This window comes from Hippocampus guttulatus, chromosome 6, assembly GCF_054856545.1.
Source record: "Hippocampus guttulatus isolate MCC_2025c chromosome 6, RoL_Hgut_1.0, whole genome shotgun sequence".
In the NCBI taxonomy this organism is placed as follows: domain Eukaryota; kingdom Metazoa; phylum Chordata; class Actinopteri; order Syngnathiformes; family Syngnathidae; genus Hippocampus; species Hippocampus guttulatus.
In genome coordinates, this window is record NC_141266.1 from 8,387,319 (window position 1) to 8,408,101 (window position 20,783).

A 20,783-nucleotide genomic window follows, 5' to 3' on the forward strand; every position below is an offset into this window, starting at 1 on the left:
AGTCCAATTGCAAAATGTGAACAGAAATCATTGGGGTTCTTTCATCTTTGTAGACTACGTGTTAAGCAGAGAAAAATATACCGGTAAATAAATTATTTTGCATTAGAATACAACAAATCCTACGTGCAAATAGGGCATTTATTTAAGAGATCCAAAGTCTACAGGACAACCTCTTGGTATCATTACTTGCATGCATGTTGACATACCCTTTTCAGCTTTTGTTTAATTTGAAGTAGAAGTTATTAAGTAGTGAAGGAAAAATGAGGGGTGACTGGGAAGGGGCAATAAAAATATAAGATACCAATTTTAAAGCTGTGGGAATTACTTTTTCAATTAGATGTAAAATAAATTCCTTATAATACAAAAAACAATGAGGCCTCCACCCCAGATTTCAGGGCCAGTCAACATTCCAAGTGCATTAATAATGTATCAGAAGTACACAAATGCTCTTGGATGCCAAGTCAGCAGCATTTGAGTTTTTAGAGATACTAAATTTAGAAAAGTGGCCTCAGGTTTCCTGACTTTGGGTGTCTCCAGAACAGATTCTAAGGAAAACGCCCCCAAAGGGACATGTTTATAGTTCAGTGGGTCTGGGGTTCATTGTTTGGGACACAATGCTTGGTCTGACTGGAGCCAACCCTTGACATCAAACAGCAGGGTGACTTTGCCCATGGCTGGCTACGTTCCAGTCTGCTGGGATGTTATCAGGACTCACACAATCTCAAAAGCTGTTGCAGAAATGCTGGTTGCTGCTGAAAGTATTGTCTGAATCTTCTCAGTCAAAAACATATACAACTGTTTTTTGAGCAATACATAATGGATGAATTATGCGAGTCTAGTGTCTGTGCATGCAACTTATTACCTTCCCTTAACCAATACTCATCAGTTCACAGGAAAAAAAAATCTCTCGAAAAAAAATACTTTGCTCAAAAAGTGTTATTTAATTTGGAGTATAGAAACACTACCAAATTCCAGAGTCCTGGTTAGTTGCTATTACGCTCAATCTTCCTCAACGTCTTTTCATGATTGCTTATTATACTGCAGCTGAGAAGCAATCTGTATTCAATTGATTTGTGTTGTGAATCAATAGTAGAAATCTAAATGCATCGTCAACACCATCTAACTGTACTTCATGAGTTGTTGATTGTAAAGTGACACTGCCTGATAATTGCCAAGGAGTACACTGCTCAATTTAAATCAATAATAAAGTTTATTATCATTATTATTATTATTATTATTATTGATAAATAATCACTCCCATATCTAGTGTGCAAACAGCAAATACTGACTCAAAGTTTATACTTGAATATAGTGAGATTTTTCTCATGCACATCCCTTTGAACTGCTTGTTCCAGATGTGTACACACACGAAACCTAACAGTGCAGGTTCAGTAAAATCCATGCATTCTACCTCTAAGAATGTCCATGTCCATGCACTCCATGTTCCTTAAATGCTCACAGTAAAACAATTGTTCCTGACTGTCAAATATAATTTTCTTATAAACAGCATAAACATGCAACATTTGCCTGGAGATAAACTGTCAATGTTATCTAATGCTGAGAGTTTTGAAGTATAAAAATAGTCAAGTCACTGTCATTATCTTGACACCGGGGAAATAAGGGTGAACCATTCTCATTATTTAGATCATGCCATTGTTGAGCCGTCAGTCCTTGCATATCTTGCCACAATTTTGATACAATTGTTAAAAAATGTCATCTATGGGAACAGCCCACAGATAAAGCAAGTTAGATGGCTTTATGCGGAAATAAAAGAACTGCTGCAAGCACAATAGCGAACAAGTGGTTCTGCCTCACAGTGGAGAGTGAGCTCAAATCTCAGCTCAGGCATTTTTGTGTGGAGTTAGCGTACTCTCCCCATGGGTTTTATCTGCGTCTGAGTACTCTGGCTTCCTCTGACATTCCAAAAACAAGGCTCTTGAGTACCTGGAGAACACCTACGCAGGCATGGGGAGAACATACACTCTCCAAACAGGAAGGCGGCAGCCTGGAATCTATCCCACAACCTATACACTATGAGGCGAACATGCAAACTAGTCTAGCACCGTGCTGCCAGATTTCATCCCAAATTTTTAAAAAATGTGTATGTTTATTCGATCTGTCCAATTAGTTTGTAAGCCACTTAAACAATAAAAAAGTCGATCAACATTCATGTCAAATGATTCGCAACTGAGGCAAGGCACTTGGATAGACCTTGGAATATTTGTCATGAATATGCAGTGAGTGTCTTTACAGAGTCCTACTTAATATTCTGACAAGTCAGAGGAATCTTTGTTTGTGTTTCTTTTACTTAGCAACACTTGTCACTTCTGCTAAGTGACTTTAGGACACTATTTTCGGTTACGTAAGACCCCACAATATAACAGTTTTAGCTTGTTGGTCACGTCCAAACTCTGAATTAATCAAGATAACTTTAGTCATAAATTGGAATGTTATGCTAACTCATTTTAGAGATTTCGTAACTGAATTGTTGATTTTCAATTGTCTTTAAGTCATTCCAGCTTGTCTATCCAGGGGTGAGGTAATCTATTTGGAAAACAGTGTCTGCAATTCCCGAATTCCTGCTGCACAGTGCAGCCACTGAGTTTTTTTCCCCCTCAGTGGGTGGTACACATGACTTGCATACCCAGGGGCTGGGACGGCTATTATGATCCAAACAATGGAAATTAAACATTGTGGGTTACTGGAAGCAGCTTTAGATGCAATGTGTGATTGGGCTTACATATAGAGTCGTATTTAGTGTCAGAGAAACACAAAACACGAAATAGCTTTTGTACTGCAGTCCAAGACTTCAACTTTAAAAAGCATCCTGGAAAAGCTTTTTCTCATGTGACAAATATTTTTGTTTCCAAGATAAGAAGGAATTCAAATGTTTAAATTTGCTAATGGACAACATTATACCGAGGGAATATGAACACTGCATTAACATACATCCATTCATTCATTTTCCGAACCGCTTGATCCTCACTAGGCTCGCGGGGGGTGCTGGAGCATATCCCAACTGTCTTCGGGCAGTAGGCGGCGGACACCCTGAACCGGTTGCCAGCCAATTGCAGGGCACACAGAAACAAACAACCATTCGTGCCAACATTCACACCTGGGGACAATTTTGAGTGTTCAATCAGCCCGCCATGCATGTTTTTGGAATGTGGGAGGAAACCGGAGTACCCGGAGAAAACCCACGCAGGCCCGGGGAGAACATGCAAATTCCACACAGGGAGGCCGGAGCTGGAATTGAACCCGGTACCTCTGCACTGTGAAGTCAATGTGCTAACTACTCGACTACCGGGCCACCCTAACATACATCAATGATGTTTTTAATTCCTTGAAAAGACTGTGCTATAGTTGTCTCACAGTGAAATTTCATGAAATCTGAAATTGAAGTGTTACACTTGTAATTGTGAGTGTGTTGTGAGTGTGTAGTGGGGGGGGGGGGTGATGTTGTAGTGGTAGAGCATGTAGTCAGACAGATAAATAGGCAATAAGTCAGTCATCTAAAGGCCCCTCACATGCAGTTTGTGAGCTTAAGCCCCTCACTATACCATTACATGTCAGACTTTCAATTTGACCTGATCATGTAACATACCTTAAATGCTGAATTTCAAAATTCCTATGACTCATATCTCTGACTGTGTCCCTATGACTGTATATCTCATACACTCTGAGATATACTGTATATCTCATACACTATGAGATATACAGTTTTAGATTGAAAATGTGTAAAAAGTACTCTTTAAATTTTGAAGACACTGAGTGAATAGGCATGCATGTAATGTTTGTGCATGTGTGTTTGTGTGTCAGAATGAGTCCAAACAGCCCAAGATATTTCTGTCGTGATCAGCAAGTAGTTAAGCTTTCCTCTGCATCCTCCTCTTGAGGAGGGACATATGCAAATACAAAATGCTGCCCCTTAAAAAAACACACGGCTTCAGACCGTTGCATATTCAGAGATCAAGAACTCAACTGAGATACAACAAATGAAGAAAAGTCATTAGAAAAAATATGCATAGGTCCATGTGCTCTGCACTTGGTGGATTTGTCTCTTAAAACGCTCCATTTTGATTCCTCCCATAAAGTCCATCATCTACAAACTTCTCTTGGATAGGATTTTATCTTCATCTATAAGGCATGGCAACGACAATGAAGACTTAACTCAGGTAATTAGAAAAGTTTACAAGGTGAATTAGCATTTTTCAAGATGGTAATTATTTTGAATTGCTTTGATAGTTCTTAGTTCTTGACACACACACACATATCTATCTATCTATCTATCTATCTATCTATCTATCTATCTATCTATCTATCTATCTATCTATCTATCTATCTATCTATCTATCTATCTATCTATATATATATACACACACACACACACACACACTCACACGCACACACACACGCACGTGTTCAATCAGCCTGTCATGCATATTTTTGGAATGTGGGAGGAAAGCGGATATCTGCACTGTGAGGTGGCTCACCAGTCGCCTACCATACTGCCCAACACCAACGACAATAATAATAATAATAATAATCATCATCATCATTACAACTACTACCACCACCACAATAATAATAATAATAATAATAATAAATTTACACTGGTATTTTGTGTAGTTGTTATTTGCTGGCTATTGAGCTGTTGTGGTTGTTGTTTTTTTTTAAACCGGACGTGAAGCTTTGACGTACTTTGAGGCTGCCAACCACACTTCCGCCACGACTGAGCTTCAATGTTCGCCACTAATGTGTTGTTAAATGTACCGACAAAATCTGTCTATATTATCATAATCTGAGTCACCCCCAACGCCCATGGCATTATTTATTTTCTCTTTTAGTAATCCCGCCACTTGTTAAAAATTCCGCTCAAAAGGAAAAAGCGTTCTGTCCCCTCTTTTGGGTTTCCAACGAACGTAAGTAGCTACGCGTGTCGACAGCTAGCTTGTTAGCATGTGTTTGAATGAACCTGGTGATTAGCGTCAGCGTGGTTTGCTTGTTACTTCAAAGCATAAAACAAAATGTGACATAATGGCACAAACTTGAGTTCCAATTTGACTGAAGTAATTTTGCTACACACTACGCACCCAGATTGCCAAATTGATAATGTTAATCTGTTGTGCTAACATCATCGATACTGTTTGAATGTCAGTACCGGTAATCAAATGGTTATGTTTAGTTCTGTTGGGTTGGTGTTGCGTCATCGTGACCATTACTGTTGTAACTATATATTACAGCTCATTCAAAGCTAATAACGTAAGTCTTGACGTCAGTAAATAGCACGATAAACAAAATACTTATTGCAGTCCCCGCCTCCCCCCCCCCCCCAAAACACAACACAAAACAGTACACATTTCCGTTTCACTCTTGCCGTTTGAAACAACCGCACTCTAAAATGTAGCTTGGAACTTCGAATTGTTAATTAATTGCGGTTTCATGAATCTGAGATACAAAATGGATTATGTGTCATCAGGTAAATTATTTCTGGCCCGAAATGTTGCCCTGGCAGTGATTGATCCTTCCTCTTTTGGATAACTGCAGGTTTATAACTATCCGGAGGGTCTAGGGGCGGCTCTGTTCCGGGAGCAGCTTGACTTCAACGCCGAGCCACCTTGGGATCCTAGCTGATAGTGGAAGAGTTTGCCGAAGGACTCATCCATGTAAGTTTTATCCAGCTGAACCAATTTCAATTTGTATTATTGTTGTTGGGAAACAGCTCATGTGTCTAATGTGTGCATTTAAAACAGACTTTCATTGTTTTCCAGGATTTTAATTATTTTAGAATCCGCAAATTAGTTCTATTTTGAGCATTTCTTCTGCAAAAATCGATCATTTTGTTGATATTTGTAAGACAAATATCAACGTGTCTTGTAAATGCTGCAGTTGTTACTGACCAGTTTTGAATGCCAGTCTTGCAGATCCTTACCTGCCATATTTTGGATTAATATTGCAACGTATGTGAACCATGTGGCCATAACTAAGCTTTTCAGAACAATATGCATCCTACTCAACTCAACTCCACTAAACTTGAATTTTGGGAGAAAACTCAATCTGTGAGAAACCATCAATGAAGGCTCAAAGTAGAAATGTCTCATCACGCCTTTTCTGATTGTCTTCCAGTTTGTTGCATAAGCCTAGGATCCAGGGGCTCGAGAGAGAAGGAGAGCAAGCCAGCAACATCACTTCGGACTAGCCGTATTTTTTATGCCTGTTGGACACAGAACACGGTTGAGAGGATGAAAGGAATCTCAGACGAACCACATTTTTCAGTTGGCCTTCTGGAAGGCGGCACATCTCTCTCTGATGTGATTAACAATCACATTTATGAACAAACTTTGGTAAATGATCTCACTTGACAAAACATATACAAATTGCATGTGCCTCTGGGTTCATGACTCTCATTTTGCTAAAATATTCTTTATTGTGAATAAAATAGATAAAAATACCTTTTTTCTAACTTTTAAGTTGTGCTTTTTCTTCCACAGTCTGAGAAGAAAGCATTCTTTGTTGCAGACCTCGGAGTTATAATGAGACAGCATGTTCGCTGGCGAACACAGATGGCCCAAATTCGCCCCTTCTATCCTGTCAGGTGCAACAGCAGTCAAGGTGTTATCGAAGTACTGGCTGCTCTTGGCACTGGATTTGTATGTAGCAACAAGGTAGTTGGCACCAAAACAATTACCGTACACAACAACATGTTAAATCATTGTCACTGTTGTGTTCCACAAATACGTGTGACACAGTAACGTGCAGTCTTTTTCACTGCCATTGGGCCAAAACCTATATGACGAAATGGTTAATTCCATGTTTTCTCACATCTACGCTATGAATCAGTCTTTCTGTATGTGTTATTTTCTTACAAATTATTGAACTAGTCTTATATATTAAGAATGGCGTGCCCTTTAATGGTAGAGTGAACAGTTGAACAGAGCTGTTTTTTTTGGGTGGGGGCGTGCTTCTCCTGAGAAATGAAGACTTTGGAAGTACATGGATTCTGGCTGATTTTAGATGGATTAAATATTCAAGAAACATCACCCTGTCTGTTTGCATTTCAGTTTGAACTTGAGCTGGTGCAGAGCCATGGAATCCCCTCAGAAGACATCATCTACAGTGGAGTTTGTAAACAGGTTTCCCAAATTAAATATGCTGCGAGGAATGGCATTGACCTCCTGGTGTGTGATAATGAAGCAGAGCTGCGCAAGATTTCACGCTCCCACCCGAATGCCAGGTCGGTACTCTGCAAAGAATGATTGTGATATAGTTAGGCATGTGGTACTTTTCCAAATGCCCAAGAATAACCAAAATGATCTGAGTGCAGGTTGACAGGATATTATTTACTGTCGTGTTAAATGGTGAAAGAAAAACAATTGTAAAGACGTATTCAAGGGAATTCCTGATTCTGCATACATCATTTTCTTGCCTAATCCTAGACTAGGGAGAGGGAGATTAACAAATACTATATGTACCGATACACAGACTCTTCAGCTGTGAATTGATCCACCTTTCGGATGAAATCGAGATACGCGGTGCTGTAATGGCGTCAATTGGTAAAGCTAACCTGCAGTAACAAAGTTCTTGCAATGAAGGGCCACAAATTTTTGTCTTGTCAAAGAGCAACACTGCACACCCTCCATCGCACACTCTTTTTCCTCTTGTAGTGTTATAGGTCAGAGCAAAATATTTGCAGCTTGAAAGCACATTTCTTTTGTGAAAGGTTTATAGCGTGAATAAACCGTTGCTCTTGCAAGGTATAAATGGGCACCCCAGTCTATGGCAATGTTCAGTGCACTTGACTCCATGATTTCTTCAAACCCAGCTCCCTTCTTGCTGTAAAGAAAACAATGAAAATAATTCCGCTCATGTTGTCAGTTTTTTTTGCTGTAATTAAACTTGATCGGTCTGAAAAGCTGGTAACTTTGCAACACTGAATGCTTTTGCAAATTAGCTCCCCTATTTGCTGGAATGTTCTTAGTGTAAGCATTGCATTGTTTTGTCGTTGTTGTGGTTTTTTGTTTTGTTTTTGTTTTAAACTATCCCTGAACAATAAATTAAAATTAATCAATGAAATCTACAGGGATTTTATAAAGCCATCCATTTTCTGATCCGCTTTATCCTCACAAGGGTCGCGGGGGGTGCTGGAGCCTAACCCAGTTGTCTTCGGGCAGTAGGCAGGGGACACCCTGAACCGGTTGCCAGCCAATCGCAGTTTTGTAAAACCAGAATGGGGGAAAATTTCCATTAACCAATCAATCAACCAATTAATTTCAAAATATCTAATGGAAGCACATTTCTTTTGTAAAAAACAAACAAACATTTTGGTCTCCTAATGCTTACAACGACAAAGATATGCTTTGACTGCTTTACGATACCTTGTCCTTGAGCATTTCTTTAACGTTACAACAGAGAGGAATTTTCAAGTACAACCACATGGAAAAATGCATTAACTGATTAATTTAACTTTTGACACAACTGTACATGTTTGTAGAAATAAAAAAAGAGAAAACTGAATATTTATGCACCATTCTGCCTTTTAACATTAACGTTAAGGTTGATGTGAACAAAACACATCATTAACAAAGTTTTTTTCCTTTGTTTAGGCTGCTCCTTCAGGTATCAACAGAAGCATCAAGGCAGGACAATGAATTGAGCATGTCATTTGGCTGCTCCCTCAAAGACTGTCGACATCTACTGGAGAGTGCAAAGGAGCTCGGTGTGCAGGTGGTGGGAGTCAGGTGAGTTCTCGTCAGAATTGTATTGGTTAATGTAGAATTGCATTGCTTTATGTACAACAAAGGAGTTTGTCATTCCGATAGCTTTTTTCATTCAATTTATTTCCATGTTAATCACAAAATTTGATGCTTTAATCATGAACCACCTTTTTACTCTTTCAGATTCCTAGTTTCACACGACTGCGAGGATGACTGTGTGTACACCAATACTATCTTTGATGCTCGTTGTGTTTTTGACATGGCGGTGAGTAAAAATCACAATAATAGTTTTGCATTCAAGGGTGCCCCCAAAAAAAGAAAAAAGAGGCTGCCAAAATCCACATTTTCAAAAATCCCCAAATTTACCCTACAAAAATGGTGTACTGTGACTATGCCTTGATGAACCTGTATTTTTTTTTTACACTGATTGTGGTTCAACATTTATGAATGAATGTCTTTTCTAGGAGGAAATTGGTTTCAAAATGAGAATCTTGGACATTGGAGGTGGCTTTGGTGGCTCAGACACCCAGTTGGAAGTGGTTAGTACAATTCACGAGTCCCTTTTTGTACAATAAATGGAGAAAATGACTTAAGCTACCTAAAAATGCAATAAACCTTAACCTTAATAAAAACTAGTTATCTTGACCACGACTTAATGCAATTGTAGTACAGTATGAAGTAATTTATTGCCAATGTCTCTTGCAGATCAATAATGCAGTCAGGTCTACGGTTGACCAATACTTCCCCTCTTTTAGTGGAGTTAGCATCATTGCAGAGCCAGGCAGCTACTTTGTGTCCTCCGCTTTAACCCTGGCCGTCAACATAATCTGTAAAGAGGTTGTGCTGCGTGACTGCCAAGATCAAGCACACGGTCAGTGGCATTGTACTGGCAGGAAATGGAGAAATTTAAACTGAATGTTGCATGCACAACTGCAATATGAAAGTATCCATAGCATTTTGTGTAATCTCCCCACTGGGCAGATGATCCATCTCCCAGTGATGAGCCGGAGTTCCAGTACTACATGAATGAAGGAGTCTATGGATCCTTTGCCTGCAAACTCACTGAAATGGCGATCACTGCTCCCACTGTTCGAACGGTGAGCCTTTTTCACTGTCAATGTCACCATGCAGCCACATAAATCATTCAGCTCTGTCGCTAGGCTTCAATATGCAAAATGTTATTAAGGACAGGCAAAGTAAAAACAGGTTTCTTGCTGATTGTTTTTATTTGAGTTGGTTGCACTTGGTTTGAAAGGGATTGGTTGCAGGGATGGTCCAAGCTTGCCCGTGTTTGTCGCTGGTTGCAAAACAACCAAACAGGAAGAAGCTTGATGCCTTTTCGTGCTGGTTTCGATATAAAGTGGGCCACGCCTCTGCTATACTGTATCCAGACAGTGTTCCAAATGATGGAATTTTTTCCCCCAGATTTTTATAAATAGTCTATGCAAATGGCACTCAGCATAATTTTCAAGTCATCAACTCTAAATAATCATTGAAGTATTTTGAAACCTCCTCGTAATAACACTCCATCCATTTACTTATGCTCTTCCGGGCTCGGGTCCCCAGACCCCAAGATACTTGAACTCCTCCACTTGTGGCAGGACCTCATTCACGACCTGCAAGGGGCACTCTTGACTGAGGACCATCGTCTCAGATTTGGAAGTGCTGATTTTCATCCCAACCACTTCAGACTCTGCTATGAACCACTCCAGTGTGGGTTTGAGATTACGGTTTGATGAAGCCAACAGTACAACATCATCTGCAAAATGCAGAGATGCAATACTGTGGCCTCCAAACCTTCGTCAAGTCCACAAAACATGTAGATCGGTGTTGTGCTGGTCAGGACAAAAAACACACTGACACCCCTGAATACCCGATTGGATTTCCCCATGAACCATCCTCCGCAGAACCTATTTTACTAGGGAGGATGAGGAATGTGATCCTCCTGTAGTTGGACCACAACCTTCTTAAAAAGGTGGACCGCCACTCCAGTGCGCCAATCCAGAGGCCACATCCCCGATGTCCATGTAGTGTTGCAGAGGCGTGTCAACCAGGACATCCCCACAACATTCAGAGCCTTTAAGAACACCGGGCAGATTTCATCCAATCCTGGGCGTCTGGCATCAATGAGCTTTTTAACCACCTCGGTGACCTCAACCCCTGAGATAGGGAGCCCGCCTCAGAGATCCCAAATCCTGCTACCTCATGGGAAGGCGTGTCAGTGGAACAAGGTCCACTCAGACTCTCCCGAAACGTAGGTAAAGTTCTTCCGAATGTGGGAGTTGAAACTCTTTGTCACAAGAGATTCTGACAGGCTTTCTAGGCGGACTCTCACAATACATTTTGGTCTGCAAAATTGGATCCGCATCTTCACCCACCATCAAAGCCATCACACCACCAGGTGGTGATCACTTGATCACTCCGCTCCTCTCTTTCAAGAGATGTAAGTTTGATGACACTGCCACAGTCGATCATTTAGCTGCAGCTTTGGGTGTCCCCCTGCCAAGTGCACATATGGACACCCTTAGGCTTGAACATAGTGTTTGGTATCACAATCTGATGAGCACAGAAGTCCAATAACAGGACACCACTCGCGTTCCGATCGGGGTACCTTCCTCCCAATCACGCCCTTCCAGGTCTCACTGTCATTCCCCACATGAGCATTGAAGTCCCGCAGCGAAACCAAGGAGTCCCCAGTGGGTGCATGTCCCTACCATCCCTTTCAAGGACTTTAAAAGGGTGGGTACTATGAACTGTTTTTTGGTCCCGAGGCACAAACAACAGTAGGGATGTGCCAATTGTTGATTTGAATGTTTGATCAAAGCCTTTTTGTTGCCGATCAAAAAAAATCAGTTCACCCGCAGCTCATGCTTTGCAGTTTACAGCTATGAGAGACCAGCGTGTGTACAGTATTCAGTCACTGGCCTCCTTCCCTCCCCCTCCATTCACGCTGCGCAGGCGCTCGTCACCTAAGGGAGACGGAACATGTCTGACTGTAGAGTTTGTTTTGTTATTGTCGAAAGTTATGTCAAGTTTGCGTCTTGTAATCAATGCCATGAAAAGGTTCCTCGCTGAGGAAGCATGGTCAAAAGTTTCAACCTGAACCATCTTAACCTGGCATTTGAATAACAAGCATTTGGAGGATATGGGGAGTTTGCGAGGCTCACTTCATTGAATAAATCAAAAGCGGACGCAGCAGCAGCAGCATCAATGAAATGGCAACTAACTCAGCCTGTGCTGACCAACTCAAGCGTATATCAGCGGGACAGCCAGAAGGCAAAGCAAATAACCAGAACAATAAACTTAATCGGACTCAATGACCAGGCATTCTCTGGTGGAAGACGTGGGATTCCGCCGTCTCTCTGATGTCCAACCATCCCTCGAGCCAGCTTCTGTAGCCGGGAATTGGACTGCCAATGTCCCTTCTTTGGCCACCGCCCAACTTTCACACTGCACCTGACCCACTTAGCCCCTCTCACAGGTGGTGAGCGCATGGGATGAGGGATCCATGTCCTTTCAGGCTGAGGTTCATCTGATTCTAAAGATACAGTAGTATCTGATGGAATTTAGGCTCATCTTTGAGCTCGAGCTCCATAAAGACCGCTGTGAGCAGGGAGCAGCTTCCGTCCTTTACTTATTTATTTTTAAATCACCTCACAGTATGTCATCTGCTTTGTATTTGAGAGCTTGGGACATAACTGATTTCTCTATGTTCTCCATATGCTTCAGTGTTAAACCCCGCAGTTTTCACTCTTAAATCGCTCAGCCATCATCTCTGTTGCTGCTCAAATGTAACATTTTCCACTCTGGTTGCAGAAGCAACTTCCCACATTGTCTGACACCAGCCTCTGCTAAGAAAGTTCAGTATTAAATGAATTGCAAATTACAAAAGTTTGTCTTTGTATGCTGTCAGAACACTTATCCCAAAGGTCCAGTGTTCAGCAGCAGCCTGTGGGGCCCCTCTGGTGATGACCTGGACCTGGTGATGGAACACTGTCTGCTGCCTGAGCTCAACAATGGAGATTGGCTCATGTTCAGCCACGCTGGAGCCTACTCTGTCGGCCAGCCTCTTTGCGCCTCTAATTCACCCACACCACCTGTATTCTACATTGTCTCCTCTCGTGACTGGTAAGGACTTCACTGGTGTGTCAACAAATCCTTAGCATGTGTGATTTATGTTCATCCTTCATCAGGTATGAGATGCAAGATTCAGGCGTCACCCAAGCGGCACCACTGAAAAATTTCTCATTGGTACCCTATTTCTTCAACACTTGCCTCACAGATGCTGCACTTTCCATCCCAGCCTAGCAGTCACCAGACTGCTACTGGTTTCTGTAACTCATCAGTGTTCCAGGCTGTATTTGTTAGAACTGCAGTAGCTCATCAAGAAATGAAATGGATAACTCCTTGATCATAGAATACTGTTTACATGAATAGTAATTTTAAAATATAAAGTCAGTGTCTTCATTGCCAGTCATGTAGGATGTGTACCTCTTGAGCAATGTATTTAAATCGTTGAAACCAGTTTTAAAGATCTTGTATTTAATTGGTTGTAGAGTATATTTTGTGTAAAGAGAACTTGCTCACATTGCATTTAAATGCAGTGTTTTGGTGTTGAGATTTTGTACATGACAGTGGATTTCCATGTGTTTGATGAAGTGAAGAGTGTAATCAGTTTTAGTACACGATTTGCACTTGTGCTGGCCCGAATGAAAAGGCAGTGAATGGTGCAGTATTAAGTCTGCTCTTTGCTGCCTCACTGACTACTGAAGTTTTGGCATGTCATGTCACACAGAAAGCAAGTTTAGTAGAAAAGCATGTACTACAGATGGAGCAGAGTAAGTGTGCCTGAATCTGCAGATATGGTATAGGTTATTTATAATGCCAGAAACCTCACTTTGTTTTCACATTTTTTTTCCGAATTGTTAAATATTTAAGATTTCATGTCGAGTTGCAGTGCATATTGTCTCCTTGTTTGAAGCCTGTTAGTAGTTGTATTAAGCTTGTCAAAATGAATAAAATGATCAAAAACCATCCGCTTGACAAAATAACTCAATTACAGCACATCACATGGACAAATTACAGCAATGGTACGTTAGTAAGTAAATAGATTTTATGTGACTAGAGATTCTGCCCAGCGTGATATATATCGATCTTGTCAATTATATAGATGCTTGTAGAGTAACATAATACATGTACCGGCATTATGTATTCTGAACACATAATAATGAAATCCTTTGGAATCATTTGCCATTAGTTTGTAAATTCATAACTTCCTTCAAAATTCTCAGTCATGTGCCAGCTTTAAAAGCAAATATTTTATTCAGTTTTGAAAAATTAAACTAGACGTACCCAAAGTTATTGTTTGGGTCAGATGGCCTCGGGCAGGCCCAAGGATTAGGTAAGTATCAGCTGTCTAGACCCTCCAGCAAAACACAAAGACCAAGATAAACAGTACGGCTGTGGAGGCACAATGGAGAAATACACACAGAGACTTGCAGTCTGGCACTGAAGGTGTTCCTCAAAAGCATATGGTTCATAATTGTCCGTTTCTTCCATATTATCCACTAGTACACGCAAACACGATAAAAGCACAAATTAAGTACATTTTAAATTCAATATTATGGATAGAGTGTTGCTTTTACAATTAAATTCTCACGCATATCACAATGAATGTCTCCTTTTTTTATTAATTGGTTGCTCAGTGGGTGATCTCATGCTTCACACATTTCCCATCGTTGGAGGAAGTCCCCTTGGAAAAAAAACTTAATGGAAATGCTTAAATATAATATAAAATGCTTGACATATTAATGATAACTTGTTCGCGCATTTGGCATATATGGGGTGTAAGACAATGCAACCACTACATAAAATAATATATTTTGATCATCAGCAATTGATGACAATGTTGTAAACAACAATGAATTATACCTTATCATTTGCAACGTTGTGCCAAAGCTTGTGCAACTTAATCAGTTATGAAAAACTGATTTTTTATGTACCGGTACGCATTACACAAGTGACACGACGAGAAGACTGAACAAGAATTTCGATCCTGATAAAGCGACTGAAAAAATATTAACAGTGAACTAACAAAATGCAGGCGTCTCTAACAGCTTGCCATCAAAACGTTGAATGAAGTAGTGTACTAAAGACTAAGTAATCGCACTGCCTCAGGGAAATGCCCTCAAAAATCGTTGGGTGTCCTTGAGGATGGTAGTAAAGAGGTGACTATGGCAAGTCATTTGAGCATTTATTCCACATCCCTGATATCAGATATGAGTGTATTACACGAGTTCGATCTTTTTCAGTAGGTGACGCCTGAAGAGGTGTTTTGCTCTTCCTCCTCTCTTGAAGGTAACATCTGCCATCTGCTGGTGCAATTAACATGTTTGCAGGCAGACAGGCAAGCAGACAGACAGACAGGCTGAGAGAGAGAGAGAGAGAGAGAGAGAGAGAGAGAGAGAGAGAGAGAGAGAGAGAGAGAGAAAAGAAGCGTCCGAAAATGGCTGGCAGTGAATTGTAACGTTTGCCTGAAAACTTTAAGAGAAGTCAGTAAATTTCAGGGAAGAAAGAATGACAGATACAGTCAGCAATAAGTGTGTGTGTAGTGATCTTGACTACAACAGGGTGCGCCCTTTTTCTCACCCAAAGAGCCTAATACAGACAAGCTGTATGGAAAATGGATTAGTAGAATGGGTTCTAAAGTAAAGGCATAGACAGTCAGATTTATTTTTGCAAATGAAATTGAGAAAAGCTTTTAGTGCCAAAACCAATCGCATTGATAGTACTGGAACACGTTTCCTGTTTTGTGCTCGCGCTCCAACCAGCAGAGCGCGTGCATGTTTCTAATCAACACACACAAGAAGCTCGCTAGAGTTAAGATGGCGGCATGTGGGTGAGCAGGCTGGGTTCTAAACTCGAGTTTTCTCATCATAAAACGATTCCTATGCATCCGAAAATAAACGGTAATCGAGAGAAGAACAACTTCCACATCTTTCGCAGGCCTGGGTGTGATTCAGGATTGCCCTCATGACATCTATACACTTTGTGGTTCACCCGTTGCCCGGGACTGAGGATCAGCTCAATGACAGGTATTTTGTCGTGGGCCGTGGAAAATAATTGTATGGCGTCTTTTTCAGCGGCTTGTGTTAAATGGTGTTGGAGGTACAGTTTGTGAACGACGCAGATGCTGTCATATGCGTCAGTTATTCTTGGAACAAGTAAAATGCCCCACGACTGTAGCGGTGAGACTCGGCCTGGGATGTTGAACAATCCTCTAGCTTTTTGCTATCTGTGCAGGCGGCCTGTCCGCCACTAGCTGCTAACCCGCTTACCTTACGTTCGCTTTTACGGGAAGGGCTAATGCTAACTAGCTGCCTGCATCTCTAGGAGGATTGGCTCACAGTCAAAGTTGAGAGATGGACAATGCGGGTTGGGGGATGGGGTAAAAAGAGGGAAATATAGTTCGCAAAATACATCGCTATCCAGAATACACTAGCCTTTCTTTTACGTTTACACTAGATCAATTTTGACGCGCTACGAGATTTGTATTGTGCGTGACTTGTCGAGAATCCACATCAATGAAGAAGCTAACGTTAGGCTAGTCGGCTCAAGGCTAATGCTAATAAGGTCCCACGCTTTTGTCAACGCCAGGGGGTTTCCTGACGGATTGGGGACACCATTCGCCTGCATCCTTAGTGTCCATACACACATATATATAATATATATATATATATATATTTTTTGTCTCTGACTGACCTTTGTTTCAAACAATCTCATGAGCTTATTGCATGTTAGCCAAGTGATTGCATGGCAATCGCCTAAGACCCAAGAGAGAATCTTTTGTACTATTTGGCAGTGGTTATTTTGCCTGACCGGCAACTGAACTGCTCGTGATATTTAACCGTGAACGTCTCCGATTGGTCAATCGCTGGACCGTGAATCGGCTATTTTACCGTGATTACGGTAGGTTAGCCGTAAATAGGTTATTTTGTAGGCGACCGTGTTACGGTTCTACAGCTTCCGCATTCACTAGCTCTCGATTCCAGCTGCGGCGGTTTTGTCTTTCCTAATCTTAACTTTACCCTTTATTAGGTTCAAGTCTTGAACTTTTCTTAATTGTAGCCCCAACATTCTTTTTTTAACATTGAGTTAACCTATTTTAGTATGAACTTCCTACTTATCCTTACCCTAACTATAATTTTTTGTTTTTGTGGGGCTCTAATCACTTTTCAATTCTTCATTAAATATATGAAACCATACAGCTCGTTTACAAATCCCGACTGGCTGCAAAAAAAATCTACATAGTTAAAACATAAATCCTAAATAAAAAGTACATAAAATAAAAAGGTACAGGTATTTAAACCCTTAATCCCCCCAAATAAAGCGGGCTCTTTATTCCCATGCGCGTAGACAGCTTGCTTTACCCAATAGTCTCGGATCCACTGCAGAATTTGTAAATGTAGCACGAATCACGCAAAATAACACACTTGGTGGTGAGTTGCCAGTCACGGCAAAATAACCACTGGATAGTATTTATAGACGTTTTCCATATAATTTGTACTTGGCTTGTAGCAAATGGAAATTTTAGTTGATTATACATTGATTTATCAAATCCAGTGAGGTATTGATTATTATTTTTGACTCTGGAGACAAAAAGATTAAGAAGTTATAGGGTTTTCAGACCAGTGGTACTCAAATAAAAACAATAATGGGAGACACATTTTTGTCCGTCAGTCGGTGTTAGTGAGTTTGTAATAGATAATGGTTACAATAGCTGAATGAAACAAAACCTTATTAAAACCTTATTTGGGGTTTTATAAACATGAATAAGACCCCTGAGCTACCTCTTTTCGAACTTGAATATTTGGTCATTTAAGCACTATCGGGTTACCATCTTTGAACAGGGTATTGGTTTGTGTCCTGCACATACTCTATTTCGCAAGGAATATTGGTCTTTTTAGTACAGGAAATACTTAGATGCACCGCGTGACAGACTCTTGGTAAGCAAGTCTAACTTGAATACATTGAATTCTCTATGGCTTTTTGACATTATTTTCTCTACGGCAAAAATGACACACCGTGTAATATATAGACAGACGTGTGTGTAAGTCTGTATGTCTGGCACGAAATTGGCTGAAAATACACAAGCAGAGGTAAACTCAGGGACGCAGCATATTTTTGGAGCGATGAGGGAACTAACTGCTTTATTCCTGTGGTGGGTCACATGGATAAAATGTGTTTTATTTACAGTAGAAAGTAACAAGCAGAAATGGCATCTATTTGCATGAAGACGTTGTCCGTGGTCCGTCGTTTAAGTCGGGACCTTCAAATGCAGGAGTAACTCTGTCCACTCACACATGTAAATCGGTTATGGTGAACGTTTTTGAGAAACCTGAATTTTGACCTTAACCTGAAAATTGACTGAAAGTTAAATGCAGTGTAATTATATAGTGCCTTATTCACACTATACGGTAAGGCTGGATGATTATTTTGATTGAGATTGACTCACGATTCTTAAAAGATTCATTAATTTCCAAACTTGGTATTTACTCAACTACTAAAATTCACCTACTCACAACTAACAACTTAGCCTCACGTTCATTCACCCCTGCACATTGAACACCTCATTCTTGAAAACTTCATTCTTTTTGTAAAATACAAAATGACCTTGTAAATACCATGTGAAATTCAAGCCTCTTGCATTTTCATTTTTAATTTCCATCCAAAAGCATTACTCTTATCTCTTTATTTTATCCATCCATCCATTTTCTGATCCGCTTATCCTCACAAGGGTCGTGGAGCGTGCTGTAGCATATCCCAGCTGACTTCGGGGAGTAGGCAGGGGTACACCCTGAACTGGTTGCAAGCCAATCGAATATATTTATTTTATCTTATGTTATTTTCACAAGCGGTGGGACTTACTGGACTAACCTGGGATCTTGCACCATGTCGTTTAGAGATATCTATTGGTGTGACAAAAAAGGCCTTCGATATTTGTATACTTGAAAAATTGAGGAAAGTCAATTTTAAATATAGCTTGAAAGGGCTACAATAAAATTATTAAGAAAATAAAATATCACTACACATAAAGTAATTCAAAACCAACAATAAAAGCAAATACCAGTGCGTGTTGGCCTCTTCGGGGGATTGTGGTCCCTTGCATGCATAGAATACACGTTATGAGAGAGAGGAAACTTGCAATTAAGCTCTATTAATACAACTCGTTTTTACAGATTTGTTTAAAAAAAAAAAGCTTTTGAGTAGTGTTGTCTTACTCCTGAAGTCAATGCTAATTTCCCATTAGCTTGATAATGGGTTCCTCCATTGACTTTAGCATTGGTGCTGGTTGGGGCACGGCGATATATTATTGTATCATGATTGGTATATGAACATTCAAGATATTAACTTTGAAATTGTGACAATATCAATCACATGACCATGCCACGCTTGTGTTGCATGCAAAGCGCAGTCCAACCAACAACATTATTCCTCCTTTCAAGTTGCCGTTGATCAACAGCTAAAGTCAGGGAGACATAAGACGATGCTACTGGACAGAAGTCCACTTCTTTGAGTGTTGTTTTCGTTGGCGATGATGACAAAATTATTCCGTTAACGCCCCTTTTTTTTCATGACGATAATGAGATGATGATGAGCAAAACGTGGCTCTTTGTGACTAAAATATTTTCATTGAGGAGACTGGATATTGTGTGGAAAGTGTGAGGGCTGTCATATGTTCGTAATGTAGTCAAAAATATCAGCAATGCTACTGCAACCTATCCTTGTTTGGTCACACCCACCAGGGGACACGCATATTCCGTCAAAACACAACACAACACGGCGATAATGGTAAATGTGGCCACAAACTAGGTGGAAAGAATCGTATGAATCTCAAGCGGCATCTGAAAGCTTACCAAAAATTGCAACGAGTCCTGTTAACATATCATACTGTAACTGTATACATTTGCTAGCGTTCGATGTTACACGATAGTCGGCTTGTGATAAATTCCATGCTGAAAGTTTTCCACGTAATTCCTGGCGCTTTTTTTTTTTTTTTTTTTGGCTTGAGCTCAATTCATTAACTTGTGTGTATAATCAAAGAGTCAAAGTAGATTCAGGCACATGTAGGAATTATAACATAAGTGGGTTGTGGAGTATTTTCTGCTATTTAGTTGGATGATGGGATGAAATGTGTGAATGATTTCTCTGATATCACACAGGTGTCTCATGTTATTCTGGGCTGTAGTGATGGAGTCGGAGTGTAAAATCATCCACACTATCAGCTCTGAGGATGAAACTTTATACTGCACTAGGGATAGGAGTAGAGAGAGCAACGTGCGTGCGTCTTTGTCGACGGCACTGTCTTTTTTTGGATTAAAAAAAAAATATATATATATAATAATAAAAAAAGTAATGCAACGCAGCATTTTGTATTGGAAGCCTCAAAATGTGATCCAGGGTGGCACGGTTGTCATGTAATGCATCCATCCTTCCGTCCAGTGGTTGGGATGTCAAATGTTATTCAATGACATTTGATGTTCCCCAAAGTCTTAAATAGTAACATAAGTAAATGTTTTCGTGCCCTTAAAGGTCAAGTGTGAAATAAACTTGGCCAACCATCTTTGGAGTGATACTTGGGGCTAAAATTATTTCAAGCATACTTTCGTTATTATTATTTTTTTAACGCTACCCCACCCCCCGGTTGATGGTTAGACCCAGGGCAACACGGCTAACAATGAAAATACTTTAGTTCGGCAATCTCCAGTGAGTGATGTCATTTACAGGATGCCGAGTCACCAATCAGCCGTTGTACTGCATTGTCGATTGTCCCATTAACTGCTCTTTACCATTGTTATTGAGTTATTCGGCGAAATGCCTTGCCGCTGTTTGGCGATGCACTGTTCACATTCAAGCAAGCAGTTATTTTGGTGGCCAAAAAGAATAGTTCACGTAATTGGACCAGAAAATTGGAACAATAATTTCGTTCTCGCAAAGTGAATGAATTGCATGCCGCTGTGAACGAGAGTTCTTTGTTATAAACACTTCGAAGACCTCCGTGTCCTCAAC

The 20,783-nt window shown here is 40.4% G+C and overlaps 2 protein-coding genes across 14 annotated transcripts in view; both read left to right on the top strand.

Moving 5' to 3' along the window:
• The first annotated feature begins 4,013 nt into the window (after positions 1–4,013).
• On the top strand, positions 4,014–13,748 carry LOC147203430 (antizyme inhibitor 1-like). 2 transcript variants are annotated; one of them, XM_086114186.1, is made up of 12 exons: positions 4,014–4,175; positions 5,548–5,666; positions 6,127–6,344; positions 6,492–6,665; positions 7,062–7,234; positions 8,604–8,738; positions 8,898–8,979; positions 9,179–9,253; positions 9,420–9,585; positions 9,696–9,811; positions 12,628–12,842; positions 12,908–13,748. In XM_086114186.1, exons 3-12 carry the CDS (start codon positions 6,243–6,245, stop codon positions 13,020–13,022), a joined length of 1,353 nt encoding a protein of 450 aa, XP_085970312.1. In that variant the 5' UTR covers positions 4,014–4,175; positions 5,548–5,666; positions 6,127–6,242; the 3' UTR covers positions 13,023–13,748. The 2 variants fall into 2 exon arrangements, with proteins under 2 accessions (XP_085970312.1, XP_085970311.1); XM_086114185.1 differs by lacking the exon at positions 4,014–4,175 and adding an exon at positions 4,719–4,922.
• Positions 13,749–15,588: 1,840 nt separating this feature from the next.
• Positions 15,589–20,783, top strand: part of ubr5 (ubiquitin protein ligase E3 component n-recognin 5) — a 62,628-nt gene continuing 57,433 nt past the window's right edge. For all 12 annotated transcript variants that reach the window (XM_086112956.1, XM_086112965.1, XM_086112966.1 and 9 more), the window contains exon 1: positions 15,589–15,808. In XM_086112956.1, coding sequence (XP_085969082.1) covers positions 15,747–15,808 — 62 coding nt within the window. In that variant the 5' untranslated portion in view covers positions 15,589–15,746. The remainder of the gene's footprint in view (positions 15,809–20,783) is intronic.

Excerpts from the sequence above, each read along its gene's own strand:
- LOC147203430 (XM_086114186.1), top strand. The coding sequence starts at position 6,243 with ATGAAAGGAATCTCAGACGAACCACATTTTTCAGTTGGCCTTCTGGAA. Across the intron at positions 9,254-9,419 it reads CAGACACCCAGTTGGAAGTG|ATCAATAATGCAGTCAGGTC; the intron begins GTTAGTACAATT and ends TGTCTCTTGCAG. Across the intron at positions 9,812-12,627 it reads CTGCTCCCACTGTTCGAACG|AACACTTATCCCAAAGGTCC; the intron begins GTGAGCCTTTTT and ends GTATGCTGTCAG.